Here is a 26280-nt window from a genome sequence, read left to right on the forward strand (position 1 = left end):
GGAGGGGGTCTACGTCCCGCACCGGAGCCCCCGCCGTGAAGAGATGCCCACCCGGACCCTCCCCTTTAGAGTCAGGTTTTGCGGCCGGAGTCCGCACCTATGGGGGGGGAGGGGTACTGTCACGCTCTGGCCATAGAGAGGCTTTTATTCTCTATTTTGGTTAGGCCAGGGTGTGACTAGGGTTGGCATTCTAGTTTCTTTATTTCTATGTTTTCTAGTTCTTTGTTTTTGGCAGAGTATGGTTCTCAATCAGAGGCAGCTGTCTATAGTTGTCTCTGATTGGGAATCATACTTTTGCAGCCTTTTTCCCACCTGTATTTTGTGGGTAGTTGTTTTCTGTATAGTTTATTTTCCTTACAGAACTGTTCGTTTTTCACTTTGTTATTTTGTTAGTGTTTTGATCAATAAAAATCATGAACACTTACCACGCTGCGCTTTGGTCCATGCCTTCCGACGAGAGACGTGACAAGTATTTGATCATCAATGAATTCGAGAAAAAGCCATTTGTTTTTTAACACAGGAGCCCCATATCAACAGGTAGGCCTAAATGCACTTGTAACTTGTTTTCATTCGCAAACTATCATTTTCTAATTTATTCCATGATACTTTTGTTACAAAGTAGATTTGTGTTGTCTGTGATTAGGGCATGGGAATAGAAGAGCATATGCTGGGCTAAATTAACAAACTAGGCAAGCATAGCTCAACACATGGTCCTCAAACCAAATACTGGCCAAACCTGTGTTTCTAAAAGTAAATTCAAATGCACTGTACAGCCTAATAAGGCATTTTTCATGTCTTTACTTTTTAATTCTAAGTCATCATTTTTTTAATGTAATTTTATACAGCCTACATTGAAAATGTATAGGCATGTTGAAGTGTTGTTGTTGATGTGTTGTTAAAATACTGAGCACTCCTGCCAACCTGTAGCGTGTCACAAATGCTTCACTTAAATGTGTATTTGTATTTATTAAGGATCCCCTTTAGCTGGTACCAAGGCAGCAGCTACTCTTCCTGGGGTCCAGCAACATTTAGGCAGTTATATACAGTACATTTAAAAATATTACATGACATTACATTTCATAACACTTTTCACAACACATTAAGTGTGTTCCCTCAGGCCACTACTCTACTACCATATTTCTACCATACAATACAAAAAATAATCAGGCAATAACTAACTCATTAGGAATCCGGGGCACCACGGAAGCATTAGTTTATATAGAGCGGCTATCTCCCAAATCCACTCTTAAAGATCTGAAGATCTTTTATATCAATTGCAGTCAGTCACTAATTATTATTTACCTTCTATCAGTCTCATCTGAATGTCGTAAAATGATTGGTTATCTGCACGAACCCTAGCATAAATTTTGAATCAGCGATATACAAATTGGCTTAATTATTTATTTACTAACTAATCAAATCACAGAAATACATACATAACAAACAAACAGTAGATATTATAGATTGGGTTGCTACATGATACAAAGAAAAGTCCCTAGCGAACGAAACCGATATGACAGCTACCAAGACAAAAGAAAGGGGAGGGTGGTTCAAGAGCACGAAACTCAGAGGATTAGTACACTCATAGAAATTGCTAATACTTTACATGAATGACCGCTCATATGAAAATAAATTGCAATTTATATTTACGCTCGTATGTCATTATTGTCTTCTCTGTTGGAATCCGGTCCGTCTGCTGGAGAGTTCATCAGGATCTCTCTGGTTGCGTTTCCCCAAAGATCAAACTATTTTGTGGTTGTTAGATTGAATACTTTAGAGTACCATTCGGAAATGTTCTCATAGAATAGATGTTTTGGCGTTTGTCTGTATTCTCATTCTAGGTTTACGTAATTTCTAGCTGCAGACTAGTAATTATATGTCTAAGATTTGCTCTTATTCTGTAGGGATCAATAGTCTCAGAGTTGAACCATTTCCAGCCGTGTAGCCAATGCTCCACGTGGTATAGTCTTGCCCTTTGGTAGAGTTGTAGTTTAAACTACTTCACACACCAGCGTCACCCGGCATGTTTTGGTCTTAGAAATTCAACCATTTGCAACCTTAGCTTACACCGGGGTTTGCGTGGTCTGGTGTGAACTTCATCAGGAGTGGGTCTTATACGTTTCAGTAGAAAAGGGTGGTCCATGACAACTAATGTGACGTCTGGGCTCAAGGGGGCGTATTGTAATATTTTAAAAACATTTAAAAACTGCCTAATTTTGCTGGACACCAGGAAGAATAGCTCCTGCCTTGGTAATCCGTCTGGCCCTGCGGCCTTGTGAATGTTGACCTGTTTAACGGACTTACTCACATCGGCTACGAAGAGCGTGATCACACAGTCGTCTGGGATTTCTTATAAGCGTCCGCTCCCTGAAAGTGGCAACTCTGGAATAATCGCTGTTTTGGTATCCAGAATCTCTTTTCTGTCCTAAGAGACGGTGGCAGAAACAGCAGCTATCTCCTCCGGAGCTATTCTATCAATTAAGTCTTGCGTAGTTAGTTTTGCTTTGAAAGTGGCTAATATTCCGTTGATTCGATTACAATTCCCACAGTAAAAGGTAAACGTTGATAGCGTTAGCTATCATGGAAAACTAGAAAGTTGAGTGATGTTCAATCTCGTACTTCTCTGCATGTGCTGATATTTCTTCTGCATGGCAGTCCCGGGGAAGTGAATGCCACTTATGCACGCAGCTTAGCGGGAACATTGGTGCCAACTGTAAAGTTTGGTGGATGGGCTGTTTAACATGTTACGGGCTAGGCCCCTTAGTTACAGTGAAGGGAAATCTTAATGCTACAGCGTACAATGGCATTCTAAACGATTCTGTGCTTCCAACATTGTGCCAACAATTTGGGAAGGCCATTTCCAGTTTCAGCATGAAAATGACCCCGTGCAAAAAGCGAGGACCATACAGAAATAGTTTGTTGAGATCTGTGTGGAAGAACTTGACTGGCCTGCACAGAGCCCTGACTTCAAGCCCATCGAACACTTTTGGGATGAATTGGAATGCTGACTGCGAGCTAGGCCTAATTGCCCACATCAGTGCCTGATCTGACTAATGCTCTTGTGGCTGAATGGAAGCAAGTCCCCGCAGCAACGTTCCAACATCAAGAATGGAAAGCCTTCCCAGAAGAGTGGAGGGTGTTATAGCAGCAAAAGGGGGACCAACTCCATATTAATGCCCATGATTTTGGAATGAGATGTTCGACGAGCATGTAGTGTATTTTCTCTTTTCTGGTATAGACAGTTACCACGGTTACAGAAGCGGTGTCCTAGGAAACACAGACACACACACGCGCACACAATGAGAGGGGGCCATCGTGGCATTATAAACACAGTTCATTAAAGGGGAGGAAGAGAGATCAATCTGGAGTGTACAGGGACACATACACACACCAGCAACATCCTCCTCCAGACCACCTGCAAGGAGCAATCAGGGCATCTGCCACCACAGAGGTCAGACCATCTAACATACCATTACAGCTCTGTGTGTGTGTGTGTGTGTGTGTGTGTGTGTGTGTGTGTGTGTGTGTGTGTGTGTGTGTGTGTGTGTGTGTGTGTGTGTGTGTGTGTGTGTGTGTGTGTGTGTGTGTGTGTGTGTGTGCGTGTGTGCGTGTGCGCGCGTGCGTGCGTGCGTGCGTGCGCGCGCATGTGTCGGTGCAAATATGGATGTTCCAGACCAGCTTGTAGCAACATTGAGATATGTAGTTTTATTGCCTGTTATACAACTGATGACAGTAGTAAATGAATGTGAATGTATGTACAGAATTATGTGATTGGAGATTTGTATCCACTAACGCTGCATTAACTGAAGCTGAATTAGTTTAGCTTTAGGCTTAATTAAAACAGAATCCCTATATCCTTGTTTACCCTATTCTGTCCTTTTTTTAGCCTCATATCTCTCTCTTCATCTCAATCTGCCTGTAACCCTGTCTCTCCTGCCCACTCTAGCTGCTCCTTTCATCTCTCTTGTCCCTCACTCTTTCTTCCCTTTTACCCACCCCCTCTCTCTCTCCTCCTTCCTCCATCCATCTCTCTGCTCTCCTCTCTTGCTCCCTCGCTCCACCCTTCCATCCCTCACTCCCTCCCTCTCTGTGTTGTGTTCAGCTTGCGGAGGGTGGAGTGTCCTGGGCTCAAACATTAACATGCGGCAGGCAGCCATCCCAGCATCTTTCCTCCTTTCCTCTTAAGGAAGCGATAAACAGAAGGGAGGGGGAAAGATGGAGAGTGGAGAATGAACGAATGAAATAAGGGTTCCAAGTGATTGATATGGCACAGACAGAGAGGGAGGGAGAGAGGAGAGAGGGAAGGGGTAGATAGAGAATGAGGGGTGTACTCACAGACACACTTGACGTGATACCCATAATGTACACACACATAAACACAGACACACATACCTTAACACACAGAGGCAATGTAAAAACACATTGATATTTGAATCACTGTATAGTTTCCATGATTTTGCAGGAACAAAGAGAGAACAGAGAGAAGGGGAGAGGGATGGAGGAAGTAAGGAGAAAAGCAGCTGTTAGAAGGATGGGAGAGTGAGTGTTGAGGACACAGACAAACAGGCAGCAGTGTGATCCACACACACACACACAACGCTGCAGCAGTAGTGATGAATGAAGATGAGGAGAAGCTGTGATTTGGCTCTATTAGAATTCACCAGCCACCTCCATCAGAGAAATAGAAGGAATGGAGAGAGAGAGATGGAGGCAGAAAGGGGGAAAAAGATAAAGTGATTCAAGGCGAAGAGGAGGTGGAGTGCCAGCGACAATTAAGCCAAATGGGCCGGTGCTTCATTCCTGCCCCCCCACTCACACACCAACCTGTCCCGGGTATCAGTGCCACATGCACACACACACGCAGGCAGACAGACAGGCAGGAGGAGATCAATGGTGCCCGGGGCGTGTGTGTGCGTGTATATGTCGGTTCAGTGTGTTTGTGACATGGTGTCGCTGGCGTATGTTGTGCTAGCGGAGATGTAGCATTAGCAGCAGCGGAGGGGGCAGCCTGCTTGTGTGTGTGTGTCTGGGAGAGTATGCGTGTTGGTTAGAATGCTCAGAGAGAGCTGTGTGTGTGTGAGTGTGTGTGAGTCGTCAGAGGGGAGGGGAGCCTCCAAGCGCAGTAGCGGTAACAGCAGCAGGGCTAGCAGCAGCATCGTCGCCAGTGTGTGTGTGAGTGTGTGTGAGTGGGCGTGTGTGTGTGAGGGGTGGAGGGGAGCGGAGAGGGACTCCCAGGAGAAGGAGTCTTGGTCGGGGTGTAGAGCCAGCCTCTCTCCCTCTCCTCCACAGCAGGACCTGGACCTCCAGAGCCAGGGGACTAGGTGGATCTGTAGCCCAGCCTGGAGCACTGGAAGCTGGGGAGCTCTCTCCCCCTCTCTGGAGGGCTGTTCGGTGGGAGCGGGAGCTCAGGATATGTGTGACTCAGGGGGACTGCCAGAGGGATCTGAGAGACAGCAACGGGGAAGATTCCGTTACCTCTAACCGTTAACACTACTGCTCCTGCCTTGGAGAGGACGAGGAGGAGAGGAAAAGAGGGGTGAAGGGAGGGGGACAGGGGGATTTTGTGTTTGCTGTAACAGAGGAAAAGACAGAAGGATTTAGAGGTGGAGGGTAGGAAGAGTGATCTCTCGTCCCATGACTTTCCCTCAGGGTTTGCTTTGGGACCTTTGACTGTTGGCCGATTGGACAGACAGTGGCATTTATCTTACAACCTGTCACTGTAACAACTGTCAGGTTGTTGCTGGGTTACTGTCCCCTTGGCGACCCGACCATGTCGGTGACCACAGGCTTCAGCTACCAGCTGCCTGGCATCACCACTGTAACCTATGTGTTTGTTTACAGCCCGGGCACGGTACAGCGGGACCCCAGCCCCCCCACCCACACCCCCCCTGCCATTCCCGGCGCCAGCGGGCCCAAGCGGAAACTCTACAGTGCCGTGCCGGGACGCACCTTCATTGTGGTCAAACCGTACACGCCACAGGGCGAGGGAGAGATCCAGCTGAACCGTGGAGAGAGGGTCAAAGGTTAGTACACTATGACTGTTCATAAAGTGGTTTGACCTCTTTTGACAGGTGTATTATGAAACTCGACAGGTCTCAGATTTGGGAAGGAACCTAGAAAGCTGTAAATGACATATCTCATTCTAGGAAACCAGGAAATCACTAGGACAAAGGAAACTTGCCTTGGGATCACAAACTTTTATTGCGTCTATAGAATGTGATAACTATGTGCTGAGTAAGTCTGGGTCTAGTCTGTAGTCTCAGGCAAGGTCAGCCATCACAAGAGTGTGTCACTCTTGTCACAGGTGTAAATGGATGTGACAGAAGGTGTGTTTAACTGTAGAGGCAGTACAACACTAAAAGGATGGGTCATGCATACATTATGCAGTACAGTACATAGATAAAGGACACTCCACTGTTTTCATTCCATTCATGCCTCTGTAATGTCACTTCACCACTGGAAAGTGGTACATTTGTCATCTAATGCATCTGAAGTGTTGTCAAAGTCAGTCTGACATGAACAATGTTTTTCTGTTTTAGTGCTACTTCACCAGCATTGTCATGGGTTGAATCCTAACTAACGTGTGATGTCTACGCATAAATGCCGTAATGATTTTGAGTTATGTGTTACGTGTGCATATCTCGAGCTAGGATTCAGCCCTACAGGATGTCTATATATTCTGACTCATAATCCTAATGGTGCTGTGGTTACGGTGTCATGTGTGTGTCTTCTGTTCTCCATCCATGCCTCACTCCAGACTACGACTCTAATGACCTAGAAGGTAAAATGCTACAACATTCTTCAACATGACTGTCAGCTCGTCTCTCTCTCTCCCAATCACCTCTATATCCAAACCCACCCCTCTCCTTCCCCAGACAACTCTAGTGCTTGGTTGTTGGTTGAGGAGGGAGTGTGTGTATTCTACATGAGTTGCTGCCTATGTAAGTGCATGGTCCTCTATTGCCCAATCCCAAATTGACTCCTACCCCTTATGCACATTTGATAGGATTTTACTGTATATAGGTGGAGGCAATATGGTAACAGCTCCACTGAATGTGTCACCATATTGCTTATGTAGCAGATGAAGATCTGTGAAACTCACTCCTCAGCCTGAAGTGTCTGCGCTGCCGAATAGCTAGCAACTGGGTATAATGTTTCAGGAGGGCAGTCACGTGTGTTTGCGAGGCAGAGGTCCTGGGTTTGAGCCTGGGTGTGAGATGATTCAGGAGGAAGCGGTACATGCTAAGCAAGCAGTGCGATGTCCTTTTACACTTACACCTCTCAAAGCCTGACAGATCTCAACAAGTGCATAGGGGTTAGGGGTTAAGTAAAGTTTGGGCAAGAGCATACACTCACTTCGTACTTCCTCTTCAGAGTGATTCTTCCTGAGTGCGACGTAGTTTATCTTCCCTCTTCTATGCATGCCTACAGGATGAAATGTTTGTCACTGTTTACTCTCCTACAGGCTCTTAGACACACCTCTCCCCGACAGGCACGGATGCCACACTTACCCTTTGCTATATGGTCTGATACACTCCCACCCTGTGTGTGTGTGTGTGTGTGTGTGTGTGTGTGTGTGTGTGTGCGTGTGTGTGTGTGTGTGTGTGTGTGTGTGTGTGTGTGTGTGTGTGTGTGTGTGTGTGTGTGTGTGTGTGTGCGTGCGTGTGTGTGTGTGTGTGTGATGAAAAGTGTTGTTGTTTATGATACCTAGGCAGATGTTGTGCCAAACAACTGCGTCGTGAGTCATGACTATGAATAGAGGAACTCAGTGACCCAGTCTGATATGAGAACTGATATGTATAACATTGACACAGATGTTATCACCCACAGAACTTTCCATTTCAGAGGAACGAACACACACACCCACACACAATGTTATGCATTTGTCCTCCTTACCATGCATTGTTCAAGGTTATTCGCATAACCACAAACATCAGAAGTAATAGTGTATGTTGTGTCTAAAACATGGTGTTCCATGACGGTACTGAGAAATGGAACACCAGTCCTACCGTGGCAAGGCTATATGACACGTTCACGCTATGCTGAATACTGCAGGTGTGAATGAAAAACATGACGATATACGTGGCATATGCTCTCACTTATGATTACAGTCATGTGGCTCATGCTAGAATTGAACCTACAACGTTGGGGTTGCCAGCACCACACTCAAGCCAACCGAGTCATCTGGAAGTGTTGTCTAATACTGCCCAACATGACTAACTGTACTTTCCACTTCCCTGTCCACTGTAGTTCATGGGTATAAGCTGTATCGAATGCCAATTAGAAGGCAAAAATATATATTTTCACTCTTCAGTTTTGCTAGTTCCCAGCTGGTCTTGTTGTTGCTAGCCTGCAGTGACCAGTCCGCCTCACAGTGCATAGAGGGGGTTTGGGACTGGGAGTGGCCATCTCTGTGGATGGATGATCTCCACTTTGATACATAATACATTCCATCTCATCTGCATTCATGAATGGATGAGTTGCTAATAGTTACAGGCCTCATTTACACTGGGGGAAGAGAGGAGGTGAGGGGAGGAAGGAGAAAAGAGGAGAGGGCAAGAGATTAAGCTTCTCCACCGTGCCGTGCCATATTCTTGGGGAGAAAAACTTTGACAGAAGCCAGAGCACATGGCCTGTAGATGTGATGGTATGCCATGAAAGGATAGGGAGAATCCCCCCCCCCTCCCACCAACCACATCCTTTGTAAGAATAAAGAAGGTCGCCTTCTATCTTTTGCAATGAGAAGGTAGTAAGAGTACTATACACTTTCAACATCAACGTCCTACTTCAACCAGCTTTATTTGTAAGAGCCTGGTTTTGTAGGATGGTGTCCCTGACATACTTTGTTGTTGAACCTCCATTAACTCAGTCACAGCTCTTCTCCCTTGTGTCATACCCATATTCTTCTCTTGTCACTTTTCCATCCCTTTATCCTGTGACAACAGAGGAACACCTGTATGAGGAACTGAGAGGGGGTGAAACCAGCAGGCCTGCATTCTAACTCTCCTCTCATAGCCTACTGTGTGTTTGTTAGCATACTGTAGCTAGCTAGCCTGCACCCTGTGGATTAGTATTGTGGCTAGGTTAACATAGTCAGGTGTTTGGTGTATAGGTTCAGTTGAGCTGGTATTGTATGTAGTCCTTAGACCAGGGCTGTAATACAACAGATTGTATGCATTCATGTGTTCTTGTCTTCCTCTCTGTCCTGTAGAGAACGGTGTTTTTCAGGGATCAGAAGGTAAACACAGCTGTATAACTCTACAAACCCTGGGATATCTACTGTACAATATAAACCCTTAGAGATGGTTTCCTGGTCACAGATTAAGCTTATTCCACAACTAGGCTTCATCTGTGTCCTGAAAACCGGTCCTTAATGTTTAGGCGTTGTGGTAGAGGACAGTCATGGTTAGCACTGTGTTGTAGTTGGTGTGTGACATGTTGTAGTTCTACTATAACGTTTAAGTGTATGCACAGCTTTGTGCATCCTTCAGTGTAGTTTGTACATCCTTCAGTGTAGTTTGTACATCCTTCAGTGTAGTTTTTGCATAGTCCACGATGTCACATTTTCTAGCTTTCATTGTCTGTCTTGGTTTTATTGTCTTTCACCCGTTGTTACTCTTTTATATGTGTTGTATCTTCCCTCTACTCAAAAATGCTGTGTAGCTGACTCCCAATCTGATGAAGAATAGCTAGGTAAATTCCATTCCTCTCCATAATTTTGTCTACAGAAGGATAGTGACAATAGCCCACTGATGCACAGATAGTCTATTGTTGCCTTCCTATATGTGTGTGTACCTCCACCACTGTGTGTGTGTGTGTGTGTGTGGCGGGGGTCTCGATCCATTGGATATGTTAGTGTTGACAATACCCCAGGGGGCCTTCCATTCCCTCCACCTCTCTCTCTCTCTCCTCTCTGATGTACTCAGATAGCATCACCAGGATGAACACCTCTCGATAGGCCACTTGCTGTCACTATGGAAACGGCTAGAAACACTTCTCCTGAAACGTGGTCAAGCCCTTAGAGCACACACTCATTCACACGCACACACACACACACGCACAAACACATGCCCTCACCTAGGGCTGTGGCGGTCATGACATTTTGTCAGCTGGGGATTGTCATGCAAATAACTGCCGGTTTCATGGTAACTGACCTTTAATTAACATAAGCACGTTTAGTATCTCTTAGCTTCCACGCATAGCCTACAAGCCACTGATGCAGACCTTTGGAACATCTACATTTTAAAGTCTAATACATCCATTTAACATAGCCTAGGCCATTACAATAAATAGTAAGAAGACTACAATTGAACATAGCTGAATAAATTAGAAAGGATATTTCACCAAGCGATCTGAGGGAGTGAACACATGTGGCATTCTGTGTTGAGAGGTTAACAAAGAAGCAGGCCCTCCTATATGCTTCATTTACAGTTATTTATGACACTTTAGTTGTGATACAAACATTAGGCTATATATATATATATATATATATATAACAAATTATTCATTCTGAAGCTGCATGATTCAACTCTAATGATGATTTGAAAAAAAGTGGCATGAAGGCATGAGCTCTGCTGTTCCTTGTGCAGTCTGCTCACACTGAGTCAGTCTCTCATTCACAGTTTGACAAGCGCTTGATAATATTCTTACACATCAGACTTTTCTCAATTTTGTCTTTACATATACTAAATACTGTGTGAAATCAGTTTGGATATAAAATGGGACATTATCATGCCCCTGTCGGGAACAGGGGCAGGGGAAAAAATGCATGTAACCCATATGCACTTAAATAACGAATGGAGGACACTTTCCCCGCGGTTCATTTTCATGCCAGCCAGGCAGGCAGGCTACTACGGTTGTAAAGTGAAGCAATGTGCTTAATATTAGGAATGTTTAGAAATATATATAGTAGAGTTAGCCTATAGAAAGCTGATGGGATCCTCCTCTTTTTAATAGAGGCCATCAAAACTCTGTTTTCTCACGCAACTGCATAGCCTATAGAAATCTTGCGCAACATGGGTTTATGGGCTCTCAAGTAGTGTTTGATTCGATTTTTTGATTGCATTTGCATTAATGTCAGATTGATTAGAGTGCTGAGTACCAGGCCATTATCGAAGCCATTGGCCGTTAACAAGTTTGGTAGGCTACTAATGACCATCAGTGGCATCAGAGCGCAGTTTTGGAGAAGCCTAATTACCATGACTCCACGGTCACGTGGAATTTAACTGTGGTCATGACACATGAATGCCAGTAAAATGGTCACCGTAACAGCCCTACACTCACCTCACACATTGTACCATCTTAACACACATAAAGTACAAACACACACCAACATATTCCATTAAAAGTTATTACTTCTCAACACACACACACACAAGCACACACACCTCTCGTCTGCATGCCATTGTAAATCTTCCAGACAGCCATGAAAATCTAACCGGCACAAATAACATTGAGATTAGACATTCACAAACATGATTAATGGTCTCAGGCCGCGCCCAGTGTGTGTGGAATATTAACATTGCTATGGCCAGTAGAGGATACCTGGAGCACACACACACAAGCTGGTAGACACACACACACACACACACACGGACAAAAAAAAGGCATTACTAATGATCTGAAGGGGAATTAAGTGTGATTTAACCATTACAGCAGATATACAATTCCAGGCTCAAACCTTCCACTGGTGCTAATGCTTGGTCAACCTGGGTCCTTTATGGCTTAGGGCTTCTCTATCATGTTGGCACAGAGGCCCACATCTGTATGCGGGTGAGGGTGTGTTGTAAGCCTAGGACTGAGTGCTGTAATGGGCTCTCAGAGATGCACAATAGATCATTTGAATGCAGCATTGTGATGACACGCACACACGCGCACGCACACACACACACACCCAGTGTTGTATTCCAATTTTGAGGACACAGATGTAGCTGTTTCTGGGACCAGAATGCAACTGTCTGTAACCAAGCAACAGGTGCTGAACACAACAGAGCAAAAGTTAAATACTCGATTTTCATGAATAACAAAAGCACATTTATCCGTTTTTTAAAATCCTGACATAAAAAAAAACACATTTGGATTGTATAACCTCAAAAGTTACTTATAGGCCTACCTCTGCTTTTGACACTGTTGGTGACATTGAATTGCCAGAAGTGGGTAGTGTATTTTCAAGCGTGTTCTCCAAAAATGTAGTCCATTGTAATGTACTCATTTTGAAATAGATCTTCGATCTGAAACCTGTCACATACAGTTTATGACGGCTACAACATCCACACTTCCTCTCTCATACTAGGAAGCAATTCATCCTGCATTATGAGACCTGAGAAGGGGGTGGTAGGGAGTAAGGATCGGGGAATGTGTGATTGTGTGTGTGTGATTGTGTGTGTGCCTCTAGAGAAATTACAAAGTGACAGGGTAGAGTGGTCATAGTGACCTGAGGGGATAAAGTTTATTAAGACCTTATTAAGATTTGTGTGTGTGTGTGTGTGTGTGTGTTTGTGTGTGTGTGTGTGTGTGTGTGTATCAGTTGGGTCAGTGGCCTGGGGGAAGGACGAGAGTGTCACAGCTGTCCAATCAGAGACGCAGCAGGTAGCAAAAACCCGGCCACGCCCACACCTGCACCCTGCAGACCACACCATCTGTCCCTCTATCGCACACACACACACACACACATACACATACACACACACACACACACACACACACACACACAGCTAATAACAAACACAGCAGAACCAGCAGTCAATAATTATTATGAATACAGATCAGGAACTAGAGTGAAAGCTTCCTGACATACAGGATTGCTCCATAACCATTAGGTACAGATTGTGTGTGTTTGTACAGAGTGTACAGTTTGTGTGTGTTTGTACAGAGTGTACAGTGTGTGTGTGTGTGTGTGTGTGTGTGTGTGTGTGTGTGTGTGTGTGTGTGTGTGTGTGTGTGTGTACAGTTTGTGTGTGTGTTTGTACAGAGTGTGTTTGTGTGTGTGTACAGTGTACAGTTTGTGTGTGTGTGTTTGTACAGTGTACCATGTGTGTGTGTGTGTGTGTGTCTGGATCCTTGCATTTCACATGTGTTCCTTCAGAGGGTGTACTCTACCTAGTTTTTTCAGAGGGTGTACTCTACCTAGTTTTGTCAGAGGGTGTACTCTACCTAGTTTTGTCAGAGGGTGTACTCTACCTAGTTTTGTCAGAGGGTGTACTCTACCTAGTTTTGTCAGAGGGTGTACTCTACCTAGTTTTGTCAGAGGGTGTACTCTACCTAGTTTTGTCAGAGGGTCTACCCTACCTAGTTTTGTCAGAGGGTGTACTCTACCTAGTTTTTTCAGAGGGTGAACTCTACCTAGTTTAAGCCTCAGTGCCTGCTGTGTGTGTATTCATGCCCAGATAGTGAGCCGTATCAAGGACAGGGGATACCTAGTCAGTTGTACAACAGAGATGCAACTGAAATGTGTCTTCTGCATTTAACCCAACCCCTCTGAATCAGAGAAGTGCGGGGGGCTTCCTTAATCGACACCCCCCACGGCATCGGCGCCCAGGGAACAGTGGGTTAACTGCCTTGTTCAGGGGCAGAACAACTGATTTTTACCTTGTCAGCTCAGGGATTTGATCCAGCAACCTTTCGGTTTCTGGCCCAACGCTCCTACCCGCCAGATGGACACAGTGGGACTGTGAGATCCTGTAGTGTCTCCGTATGGTCTTGCCCTGTGTCAGCCCTGCCCTGCCACTGTTACTGTGACACTGTGTATCATTGAATATGTGTATGAGATGCACACACACACGTCACACATGTGCTGATACGATGTGTTGCGATTCTCACAATTCTACATGTACTACGATTTGATGTTCCAAACATATTGCTCACCGTATGTCTGCTGCAGAGGGACAAGATGAAGCCATAAGGACTAGTTTTATTCAAGTCAAGGAAAGCTAATTGGCTCACTATTTTAAAATACTGGAGTTTTGGTGCAGGTACAGTTGACTAGCGCAAAAATAATATTGCGATATGTGGTCAAAAATAATATTGCGATATGTGGTCAAAAATAATATTGGTAAATGTGGTCAAAAATAATATTGCGATATGTGGTCAAAAGTAATGTTGCGATATGTGGTCAAAAATAATGTTGCGATATGTGGTCAAAAATAATATTGCGATATGTGGTCAAAAATAATATTGCGATATGTGGTCAAAAATAATATCCTGATATGTAAATGTATCGATTTTTGCCCCATCACTATTATTGACAGTCACTTTCAGTATGTGTGTTTACTGTGGGCAACGGTCTTGCTCATTAAGGTCCTGTATCACAGAGTAATCACCATTAATCAACACCTACTAACAACCACACATGCACTCACACACACACACACACACACACACACACACACACACACACACACACACACACACACACACACAATCACACACACACACACACACACACACACACACACACACACACAGATCTATGACTGATCAACAAACATTCTGTCAGTGATATTAACGGTCAATACGTAATCACTCAACACTCAATCTCTATCAAACCCTGGTCTTTTAAAAGTGACCTTATGAAGGGGTTCATTATTTTTGCCTGTTTTTTTTTATCCACAGCCAGGCTGTGCAGCAAGAAGGTGCACCCACATCGAATGAGCTTGTGAGTGTATTAAGGTGAACAATAGACAGGAAAGGTAAGAGTTATTAGGTAGCCTGCCTGGTCTATTTTTGTCTTCACCTGGGGGCCTATAGAAATGGGGAGAAAGAGAAGAAGAAAGAGAATAAATTAAATAGAGGGAGAGAATGAAACCCAAAGAGTTTTGCTTATCCCTTCAAGGTTGGGATCCCTTGGAGTTTTCCTCCCCCACTACTCTCACACCTTAGTCATTAAGCAGATGCTCTTATCCAGAGGGACTTACAGGAGCAATAAAAGTTAAGTGTCTTGCTCAAGGGCACATTGACATATTTTTCACCTAGTTTGCTCAGGATTTGAACCAGTGGCCTTTTGTTTACTGGCCCAACACTCTTACCCACTAGGCTACCTGCTGGTCCCTTCTTCTGCTCCACCTGCTCTCATTCTATACCTGACTTCGCTGTCATTACAGTTTTTTTCGATTGCTAAACGACAGTGGGCACAACTGGAGTCACATGTGCAAAACTCTAACTACAGTCTGCACTACCAACAGTCACCTGAGCTAAACAGTTCACATCACCTGCAAAACTTATTCCAAGCAACACAACTCTTAACACATGGCTCAAAACACGCTCAGTGCAGCCAAACACTATGCACAACCCTCACTGAGATAACACACACTGTCACTCAGAACACACTGAGAGTAAAAACACTAGCATCAAACACCAATACAGAAAATACAAACTCTTCATCTTTACAGTTTGAACAATTTCAGTGACTTTATACAAAGTAATATTTTCTTCAAAGAAAAGAGTGACATTCTTTCACATGATTTATTAAATTTTTTAGAACATAACAATTCTTTAAGGTAAATGAAAATTAGCAGTTTGCTTCAATAGTCTGTAGTAATTTACGGAATTACAGTAATGAGAAAAAAAAGAAACTAAAAGTACATACTGTAATTCGAACAAATAATTGAGGGGCTAATCCTGCCTCTCTCTAGCATCAGGCCACAGGTTTTCTTCAACATCACATCTAATGTTTTCTCTTGCCATGCACCTGGGGAAGAACCTTCTGGAGTGCCTTATCCATTCCTGGCAGTCCTCTGGACTCGTGTCCTCACATCCGGCACGCATGGCTTCCAAAAGAGACATTTGGTCATGTGGGTGGTGACCAAACACTTTCCACCTCCAGGCAGAGAAAAACTCCTCTATTGGGTTGAGGAAGAGTGAAAATGCAGGCAGGTACAAAACCATAAATCTGTGATGTGCTGCAAACCAATCTGTGACAGCTGCAGAGTGGTGAAAAGCAACGTTATCGCAAACTATGACAAAAACTTGGGGGTTTCTTACTGGCTCCCCCTGTTCTGCTGGCACTAGCTGAGCATAGAGCTGTTCTAGGAAAGCTATAAGCCTTTCTGTGTTGTATGGGCCAATGAGTGGTGTGTTGAGAAGCAAACCATCATTGGCCATTGCAGCACACATGGTGATATTTCCCCCCCCTTTGGCCTGGAACCTCAACAGTGGCCCTTTGACCTATAACATTCCTTACTCTGCGCCGTGTTTTGGCAAGGTTAAATCCAGCTTCATCGATAAATACAAATGAATGTGGTCTTTCCAGTGCTTCCACCTCCATTACTCTCTGAAAAACAGTAAGTGCACAGTTTTACTGTAGAAATGCTAGTGTTTTTTTTTACTGTAAATATTTTGTATAGCTGTGTACGTAACCTCAGACGTCTTAACTGGACATATTGGTATCTTTGCTCTTTTACCCGTTCACTGTTTCTCTCGAACGGTACAGTGTATAACTGTTTCATTGTAACTTGGTGTTTCTTTAGGACTCGAGCAATAGTTGTTGTACTGACAGAATTAACATTTTCAAATATATCATTATCAGCCAGCACTCTATCTTGAATCTCCCGCAGTTTTATTGCATTGTTGACAACAACCATGTCAACAATAGCATTTTCCTGCGCATCTGAAAATATTTTTCCTCTTCCCCCTGTTGGGGGTAGCCTTTGGGTCCTGTTGTAAAAATATATTTTACAGTCAAACTTACTGTAATATATATCTGTGTAAATATTCTACAATTGCAATACAAAATAGATTCCTGTAATGTTTACATTTACTGTAAGGATGTAACTCTCACCTGTTTGCATGATGGAAAATTCGCATTACAGATGCCACTGTGGATCTTTGCAGATTGGGTTGCACCCTCAACCCATCTCTCTCAATGAGAGACCATGGTTCACGACATGGTCTATAAGTGTAGCCCTTATTTCATCTGAAATAACAGCTCTTTGCCTTCTTTGTCTTCCTCCACGCATCCGCCCTCTCCCTGGCACCCTTCTCCCTCCACGAACCCATCTTCCTTGTTCCATTTCCAAAATGAGTCTTTCTGAGCTCTACCTATATATACTGTAATATGTGTGTGTGTTCACTAACAAGTCTAAAACAAGACACCTGCTTAGCCTTTCAGCTGAAATTGCAATCAGCAGTGTTTGAAAGGCACAAGGCTGAAATCTATTCCGTTTTGAATGTGTGGTTCACAGTTTTGACAGCAGTGTGTTAGCATTTGAACAAAGTGCTGTAAATCCACAGTGTTGTGCAGGTTGTGGTTAAAGTCATGGGATAAGTGTGTAGAGTTTTGAAAACTGTGTTCAAGCAATGAAAAACGAACTAGAGTTTGGTCCACATGAACTGCTGCTGTGCAGACTGTAGTTAGACTTTTGCACATGTGACTCCAGTTGTGTCCACTGTCGTTTAGCAATCGAAAAAAACTGTAATATATATATATAAAGCTCCCTTTTTCATACACTCTCTCTCTTCCTCGACTGAAACGTCTTATCACTCACTCTCTCTTTCCCTCCCTTACTGTGGGTTTGTGTTGAATACAGATGAGGAAGGGACTGCGCCACTCCCCAGCCCTCTCTGAGCTGAAGGAGCCCTGAGAGCACACACACACACACACACACACACACACACAAACAAACAGGGCCCCAGTCTCAGGGAAGCGTGACTATCCTTCCCTCCATTCACTTATTCACTCCCTCCTTCATCTAAACTCCTCTGTGCCTCTGGGGTCTACTCTGCTCCTCCATTGTTTCTTCATTCCCCCTTCACTCTCCTCACCTCCTAATATATCTCTTTCTATTCCTCCTCTCTTCTCCTTCTCCTTCTCCTATACTTGTGGTAAGATGAGAGCTATTAGTGTCATATACGCTGCTTTATCTGGCAATTAATTAACAAATGATGTTCACTGCATTCGGGGATATATAGTTGAAAATCCTTGAGACTTGCATCCCAAATGTTTGTGTTTGTGTGTGTGTGTGTGTGTGTGTGTGTTGTGTGTGTGTGTGTGTGTGTGTGTGTGTGTGTGTGTGTGTGTGTGTGTGTGTGTGTGTGTGTGTGTGTGTGTGTGTGTGTGTGTGTGTGTGTGTGTGTGTGTGTGTGTTTGTATGTGTGTGTGTGTGTGTGTGTGTGTGTGTGTGTGTGTGTGTGTGTGTGTGTGTGTGTGTGTGTGTGTGTGTGTGTGTGTGTGCTCTCTCTATTAAAGCATGTTGAAAAGAGGTTCAGTAAAGCGTGGAGGGCTCCAAATCTATTAACTGCACTTTGGATATTGGAATTCTCCCTGTACATACACACAAAATCATATGCCTGCTGGCCACCCACAGCAGCTCCACACATCTGTAATATGTTCTGTTTGTAATGATACATTACTGTGTATATACATCTCATTTGTTCTTAGTATTCTTACAGCACACACACACCCTCATTTTACCAGGTAAGTTGACTGAACACATTCTCATTTACAGCAACAACCTGGGAAATAGTTACAGGGGAGAGGAAGGGAGATGAATGAGACCATTGGAAGCTGAGGATGATTAGGTGACCATGATGGCCAGAACACTGGGGTTAACACCCCTACTCTAATGATAAATGCCATGGGATCTTTAGTGACCACAGAGTCAGGACACCTGTATAATGGCCCATATGAAAGACAGGACGCTACACAGGGCAATGTCCCCAATCACTGCCCTGGGGCATTGGGATATTTTTTTTTAGACCAGAGGAAAGAGTGCATCCTATTGGCCCTCCAACACCACTTCCAGCAGCATCTGGTCTCCAATCCAGGGACTGACAAGGACCAACCCTGCTTAGCTTCAGAAACAAGCCAGCAGTGGAATGCAGGGTGGTATGCTGCTGGCTCTCTCTCTGTGTGAATGCATATCGGCAGATGGCCATCTCCCAGTGTCTCAGCTCTCTGCTGGTTCCTTTGTTGTGTGTTTCTGCAGGAGAGAGGAGAGTTTTTTAACAACCCCACTCAGTCTGTCTCTTGTCACCTTTCTCTCCTGTGTGTGTTTGTGTGTGAGAGAGAGAGAGAGAGAGAGAGAGAGAGAGAGATGTTAAGAGAAGAAAAAAGCTGGACAGCTGTCTTTGGGAGCATGTATAGTGGTAATAGTATGAGAGAGAGCGAGAGGTAGAGAGAATCAAGTTTAATGTGTGTGTGTGGGGGGGGTGGAGGGAGAGGAGAGAGGAAATATTGATGTGTGAGTGAATGACTCAGCTTTGAGCAGTAGAGCGAGGCTAGGCTGAAATTAAAATGAGCTCAGTCGGTCGTCACACACACACACACACAGTGGGGATACAGTGGAGCTTGAAGGCAGGGCAGAGTGTGTGTGGAGTATAAATAGCTCTGCATTGCCACTGATGCTATTTCTGGACCAGGCATCGTGACTGACTCAACCGCAGGCAACCTCAGATGGGACACCGACACACACTTTGTTCAGCACACACACTCACGCACACTTGCACACACACTAAGTTCCTCGGTGTCCAAATCTCTAAGGACTTAAAATTGTCCAAACATACATTAACAGTTGTGAAGAAGGCGCGACAGTGGCTCTTCCCCCATCAAGATATTTGTCATGGGCCCTCAAATCCTCAAACAGTTCTACAGCTACACCATTGAGAGCATCTTGACTGGCTGCATCACAGCTTGGTCTCGATCGCATGGCGCTACAGAGGGTGGTGCGGTCAGCCCAGTACATCACTGGAGCCGAGCTCCCCGTCATCCAGGACATCTATATCAGGGGATGTGAAAGGAAGGCCCAGAAAATTGTTTAAGACTCCAGCCACCCAAGCCATAGACTCTCTACTTCCGCTCGGCAAGCGATACCGGAGCAACACATCTGACACCAACAGGCTCCTGAAAAGCTTCTATCCCCAAGCCATAAGACTGCCAAAAAGTTAACTAAATGGCAACACGGACCATCTGAATTGACCTTTCAATGTTATATTTTTTGCACTGATTATTCACACTCTCTCGCTCTATGCACACTGACACTCCAACACACACACATTCATACTGACTCTACACACACGCACACACACTTACATACAATCATCATATACACTGCTGCTACTCTGTTTATCATATATGCTGATGCCTAGTCACCTTATCCCTATACATATCTAACCATACCTCTCCAGTATCCCTGCACATTGTAAATATTGTATTGGCAATGACCCTGGAACTGACCCTATATATAGCTACTGACCCTGGAACTGACCCTATATATAGCTACTGACCCTGGAACTGACCCTATATATAGCTACTGACCCTGGAACTGACCCTATATATAGCTACTGACCCTGGAACTGAACCTATATATAGCTACTGACCCTGGAACTGAACCTATATATAGCTACTGACCCTGGAACTGAACCTATATATAGCTACTGACCCTGGAACTGACCCTATATATAGCTACTGACCCTGGAACTGAACCTATATATAGCTACTGACCCTGGAACTGAACCTATATATAGCTACTGACCCTGGAACTGACCCTATATATAGCTACTGACCCTGGAACTGAACCTATATATAGCTACTGACCCTGGAACTGAACCTATATATAGCTACTGACCCTGGAACTGACCCTATATATAGCTACTGACCCTGGAACTGACCCTATATATAGCTACTGACCCTGGAACTGAACCTATATATAGCTACTGACCCTGGAACTGAACCTATATATAGCTACTGACCCTGGAACTGAACCTATATATAGCTACTGACCCTGGAACTGACCCTATATATAGCTACTGACCCTGGAACTGAACCTATATATAGCTACTGACCCTGGAACTGACCCTATATATAGCTACTGACCCTGGAACTGAACCTATATATAGCTACTGACCCTGGAACTGAACCTATATATAGCTACTGATCCTGGAACTGACCCTATATATAGCTACTGACCCTGTATATACTGTACTGTAGCTTACTTGCATTCTTGTGTTCTTATTTCTATTTCTTGTGTTTTCTTCTTCTACTTGACTTTTTTTTATAGTATACTGATATTGATTGCTGCATTGTTGGGAAAGAGCTCGCAAGAAAGGCATTTCACTGCAGTTGTGCAACTTGAAATTTGAAACACACACAATCACTCAGTACCACACTTACATACTATACCGACAAAGAAATGCATACAGACATGTATCCACACCACTCTCAAATGCATCACCTTTCAACGATTGTTTGTGTTTTGATTAGGATTATTCCTCTGCTTTTGTATCCCTCCCTCTTGTGCTCCTTTTCATTCTCTCCTCTCTCACCACTCCTCTATTTGTCTTTGTCTTTCGTTCTCTCTCTCCCCCTCTTTCTTTATCCATCCCCTGCGCATGATTACTGTATTAGTGTTTAATTAGGCCTGTCCATGTCTGCCACAGAAAATGTTTTGTGGATTGTGGAACAATACTTATCCAGCTCACACAGAGTCTATTGCTGCGGTGGAATGACTGGAGAACCCACTGATTCTCAGAGGTGGAGTGACTCTGAGTTCCCTACAAGAAACTCTTCCCATAGAATATGATGGGAACTATGATCAGTTAATGCAGGTATGACTGTTTCCTACGGCTTGGACTACAAACTGAAGATTAGTTGACTTACCCCCCTGTACTAAGTAAAATGTTTGAGGCCCAGTTTAAAAAACTGAATAGCACATCTGTTATTGTTCCATGAGGTGACAGATACCCTGTTTTGTGACATCTGTCCTCTGTGTCGCCCACTGCTGTGTACCTGTAGAGGTGATTCTAAACCAGCATGAAGCCAGTGGTGCTGTAGTACTGTAGCTGTTGTTGTCCAGTGGTGCTGTAGTACTGTAGCTGTTGTTGTCCAGTGGTGCTGTACTACTGTTGCTATTGTTGTCCAGCGGTGCTGTGGTGCTGTAGTACTGTAGCTGTTGTTGTCCAGTGGTGCTGTAGTACTGTAGTACTGTAGCTGTTGTTGTCCAGTGGTGCTGTGGTACTGTAGCTGTTGTTGTCCAGTGGTGCTGTGGTACTGTAGCTGTTGTTGTTACAGTGGTACTCTAGTACTGTAGCTGTTGTCCAGCGGTGCTGTGGTGCTGTAGTACTGTAGCTGTTGTTGTCCAGTGGTGCTGTGGTACTGTAGCTGTTGTTGTCCAGTGGTACTGTAGTACTGTAGCTGTTGTCCAGTGGTGCTGTAGTACTGTAGCTGGTGTTGTCCAGTGGTGCTGTAGTACTGTAGCTGTTGTCCAGCGGTGCTGTGGTACTGTAGTACAGTAGCTGTTGTCCAGTGGTGCTGTGGTACTGTAGCTGTTGTTGTCCAGTGGTGCTGTAGTACTGTAGCTGTTGTTGTCCAGTGGTGCTGTAGAACTGTAGCTGTTGTTGTCCAGTCGTGCTGTAGTACTGTAGCTGTTGTTGTCCAGTGGTGCTGTGATGCTGTAGTACTGTAGCTGTTGTTGTCCAGTGGTGCTGTGGTGCTGTAGTACTGTAGCTGTTGTTGTCCAGTGGTGCTGTGGTACTGTAGCTGTTGTTGTCCAGTGGTACTGTAGTACTGTAGCTGTTGTTGTCCAGTGGTGCTGTGGTACTGTAGCTGTTGTTGTCCAGTGGTACTGTAGTACTGTAGCTGTTGTCCAGTGGTGCTGTAGTACTGTAGCTGGTGTTGTCCAGTGGTGCTGTAGTACTGTAGCTGTTGTCCAGCGGTGCTGTGGTACTGTAGTACAGTAGCTGTTGTCCAGTGGTGCTGTGGTACTGTAGCTGTTGTTGTCCAGTGGTGCTGTAGTACTGTAGCTGTTGTTGTCCAGTGGTGCTGTAGAACTGTAGCTGTTGTTGTCCAGTGGTGCTGTAGTACTGTAGTACTGTAGCTGTTGTTGTCCAGTGGTGCTGTGAGGCTGTAGTACTGTAGCTGTTGTTGTCCAGTGGTGCTGTAGTACTGTAGTACTGTAGCTGTTGTCCAGTGGTGCTGTGGTGCTGTAGCTGTTGTTGTCCAGTGGTGCTGTAGTATTGTAGCTGTTGTTGTCCAGTGGTGCTGTAGTACTGTAGCTGTTGTTGTCCAGTGGTGCTGTAGTACTGTAGCTGTTGTTGTCCAGTGGTGCTGTGGTACTGTAGCTGTTGTTGTCCAGTGGTGCTGTGGTACTGTAGCTGTTGTTGTCCAGTGGTGCTGTGGTACTGTAGTACTGTAGCTGTTGTTGTCCAGTGGTGCTGTAGTACTGTAGCTGTCGTTGTTCAGTGGTGCTGTGGTGCTGTAGTACTGTAGATGTTGTTGTCCAGTGGTGCTGTGGTACTGTAGTACTGTAGCTGTTGTTGTTCAGTGGTGCTGTAGTACTGTAGCTGTTGTTGTCCAGTGGTGATGTAGTACTGTAACTGTTGTTGTACAGTGGTGCTGTAGTACTGTAGCTGGTGTTGTCCAGTGGTGCTGTAGTACTGTAGCTGGTGTTGTCCAGTGGTGCTGTAGTACTGTAGCTGGTGTTGTCCAGTGGTGCTGTAGTACTGTAGCTGGTGTTGTCCAGTGGTGCTGTAGTACTGTAGCTGTTGTTGTACAGTGGTGCTGTAGAACTGTAGCTGGTGTTGTCCAGTGGTGCTGTAGTACTGTAGCTGGTGTTGTCCAGTGGTGCTGTAGTATTGTAGCTGGTGTTGTCCAATGGTGCTGTAGTACTGTAGCTGGTGTTGTCCAGTGGTGCTGTAGTACTGTAGCTGTTGTCCAGTGGTGCTGTAGTACTGTAGCTGAGCCCCACCCAATACCCGACATCAGGACAGATTTTTCCCCACCACTCCACCCACCTGCATAGAATTGTTCTGATAGCCTATTCATGACCCACCAAATAACATAACAGTAATATTTGATATTGTGATGAAACCAGCTCAAAGTATGATGACCAAAGTATGAAAAATGACTGTTGCTTCAACATTGATAAAGTGTGATCATAAAGTTACTGGTCCCCTCCCCCATGTCAAACACTTTGATTCAGAAGGCACGATTATTAAGGGGATAGGGTGACATCACCCTAACTCTTATTTTAATGCACCAACGGTAACATGATATTCTATTACCTTTTTTAAAAAGGTACATCGGAGAACACATGTTTGCAGAGGAGCGTGGATTATATAGCTAGATAGCTACTCTACTGGTGCCAAAATTTGACTGTAGGGTGTCAGCAAATATAATTAAAAGTTTACACTATTCATCTATGGCAAAGATGTTTCCCCTTTCATCTGTGTCTTGTGGACGTCATGGAACAAAAGAGGAGGAAGGGTCATTCAAAACTCTGACACAGTTGTCATGTCAACACATCTGTCAGTGCTGCTGTGAACCGCATCACAAGAGACATGCCGACCGTGAAATGTACACTGCTCAAAAAAATAAAGGGAACACTTAAACAACACAATGTAACTCCAAGTCAATCACACTTCTGTGAAATCAAACTGTCCACTTAGGAAGCAACACTGATTGACAATCAATTTCACATGCTGTTGTGCAAATGGAATAGACAACAGGTGGAAATTATAGGCATTTAGCAAGACAGCCCAATAAAGGAGTGGTTCTGCAGGTGGGGACCACAGATCACTTCTCAGTTCCTATGCTTCCTGGCTGATGTTTTGGTCACTTTTGAATGCTGGCGGTGCTTTCACTCTAGTCGTAGCATGAGACGGAGTCTACAACCCACACAAGTGGCTCAGGTAGTGCAGCTCATCCAGGATGGCACATCAATGCGAGATGTGGCAGAAGGTTTGCTGTGTCTGTCAGCGTAGTGTCCAGAGTATGGGGGCGCTACCAGGAAACAGGCCAGTACATCAGGAGATGTGGAGGAGGCCGAAGGAGGTCAACAACCCAGCAGCAGGACCGCTACCTCCGCCTTTGTGCAAGGAGGAGCAGGAGGAGCACTGCCAGAGCCCTGCAAAATTACTTCCAGCAGGCCACAAATGTGCATGTGTCTGCTCAAACGGTCAGAAACAGACTCCATGAGGTTGGTATGAGGGTCCGACGTCCACAGGTGGGGGTTGTGCTTACAGCCCAACACCGTGCAGGACGTTTGGCATTTGCCAGAGAACACCACGATTGGCAAATTCGCCACTGGCGCCCTGTGCTCTTCACAGATGAAAGCAGGTTCACACTGAGCACATGTGACAGATGTGACAGTCTGGAGACGCCGTGGGGAACGTTCTGCTGCCTGCAACATCCTCCAGCATGACTGGTTTGGCGGTGGGTCAGTCATGGTGTGGGTGGCATTTCTTTGGGGGGCCGCACAGCCCTAACATGTGCTCGCCAGAGGTAGCCACTAGGTACCGAGATGAGATCCTCAGACACCTTGTGAGACCATATGCTGGTGTGGTTGGCCCTGGGTTCCTCCTAATGCAAGACAATGCTAGACCTCATGTGGCTGGAGTGTGTCAGCAGTTCCTGCAAGAGGAAGGCATTGATGCTATGGACTGGCCGGCCCGTTCCCCAGGCCTGGATCCAATTGAGCACATCTGGGACATCATGTCTCGCTCCATCCACCAACGCCACGTTGCACCACAGACTGTCCATGAGTTGGCGGATGCTTTAGTCCAGGTCTGGGAGGAGATCCCTCAGGAGACCATCCGCCACCTCATCAGGAGCATGCCCAGGCATTGTAGGGAGGTCATACAGGCACGTGGAGGCCACACACACTACTGAGCCTCATTTTGACTTGTTTTACGGACATTACATCAAAGTTTGATCTGCCTGTAGTGTGGTTTTCCACTTTAATTTTGAGTGTGACTCCAAATCCAGACCTCCATGGGTTGATAAATTTGATTTCCATTGATCATTTTTGTGTGATTTTGTTGTCAGCACATTCAACTATGTGAAGAAAAAAGTATTTAATATGAATATTTCATTCATTCAGATCTAGGATGTGTTATTTTAGTGTTCCCTTTATATTTTGAGCAGTGTATAAAATAAATGTACATTTCTTATCAGGTTTCCATCCAACCATTTCATGCGGATGAATTACCTGATGCATGGAAAAAGTCACAACCAGGCTGATGGAAACAGGTTATGCCCGGTACGATTTTATAAATGCTGACAATCGATTTGTTGTTCGACATAGTGTGATATTTCTGTCCATACAAATCATGCGAGATATTGCAGTGGAAATGCCTTGTGGTCCTCCCACTACGACTCGGGGAAACTACGCAGCTTGTTAGGCGACAGATGACATTAGTTATGAACTTCACGGGGTGGTGAAAGTGCACGGTGATGAGCTTGATGCTCCTTTCCAAGAAATATCAAGGGTCTTATCTGGTGACATGATGATCCATGCTTGACAAATAAAAATATTAGCACTTTTATCCAGAATAATCTCATCATGTAGACTA

At 44.8% G+C, this 26280-nt stretch overlaps 1 protein-coding gene across 1 annotated transcript in view; it reads left to right on the top strand.

Moving 5' to 3' along the window:
• Positions 1-4881: 4881 nt before the first annotated feature.
• Positions 4882-26280, top strand: part of LOC112245254 (SH3 and multiple ankyrin repeat domains protein 3) — an 81473-nt gene continuing 60074 nt past the window's right edge. Inside the window, exon 1 of the mRNA XM_042323214.1 lies at positions 4882-6023. Coding sequence (XP_042179148.1) covers positions 5771-6023 — 253 coding nt within the window. The 5' untranslated portion in view covers positions 4882-5770. The remainder of the gene's footprint in view (positions 6024-26280) is intronic.

This window comes from Oncorhynchus tshawytscha, linkage group LG06 (assembly GCF_018296145.1).
Source record: "Oncorhynchus tshawytscha isolate Ot180627B linkage group LG06, Otsh_v2.0, whole genome shotgun sequence".
NCBI classification, from domain to species: Eukaryota; Metazoa; Chordata; class Actinopteri; order Salmoniformes; family Salmonidae; genus Oncorhynchus; species Oncorhynchus tshawytscha.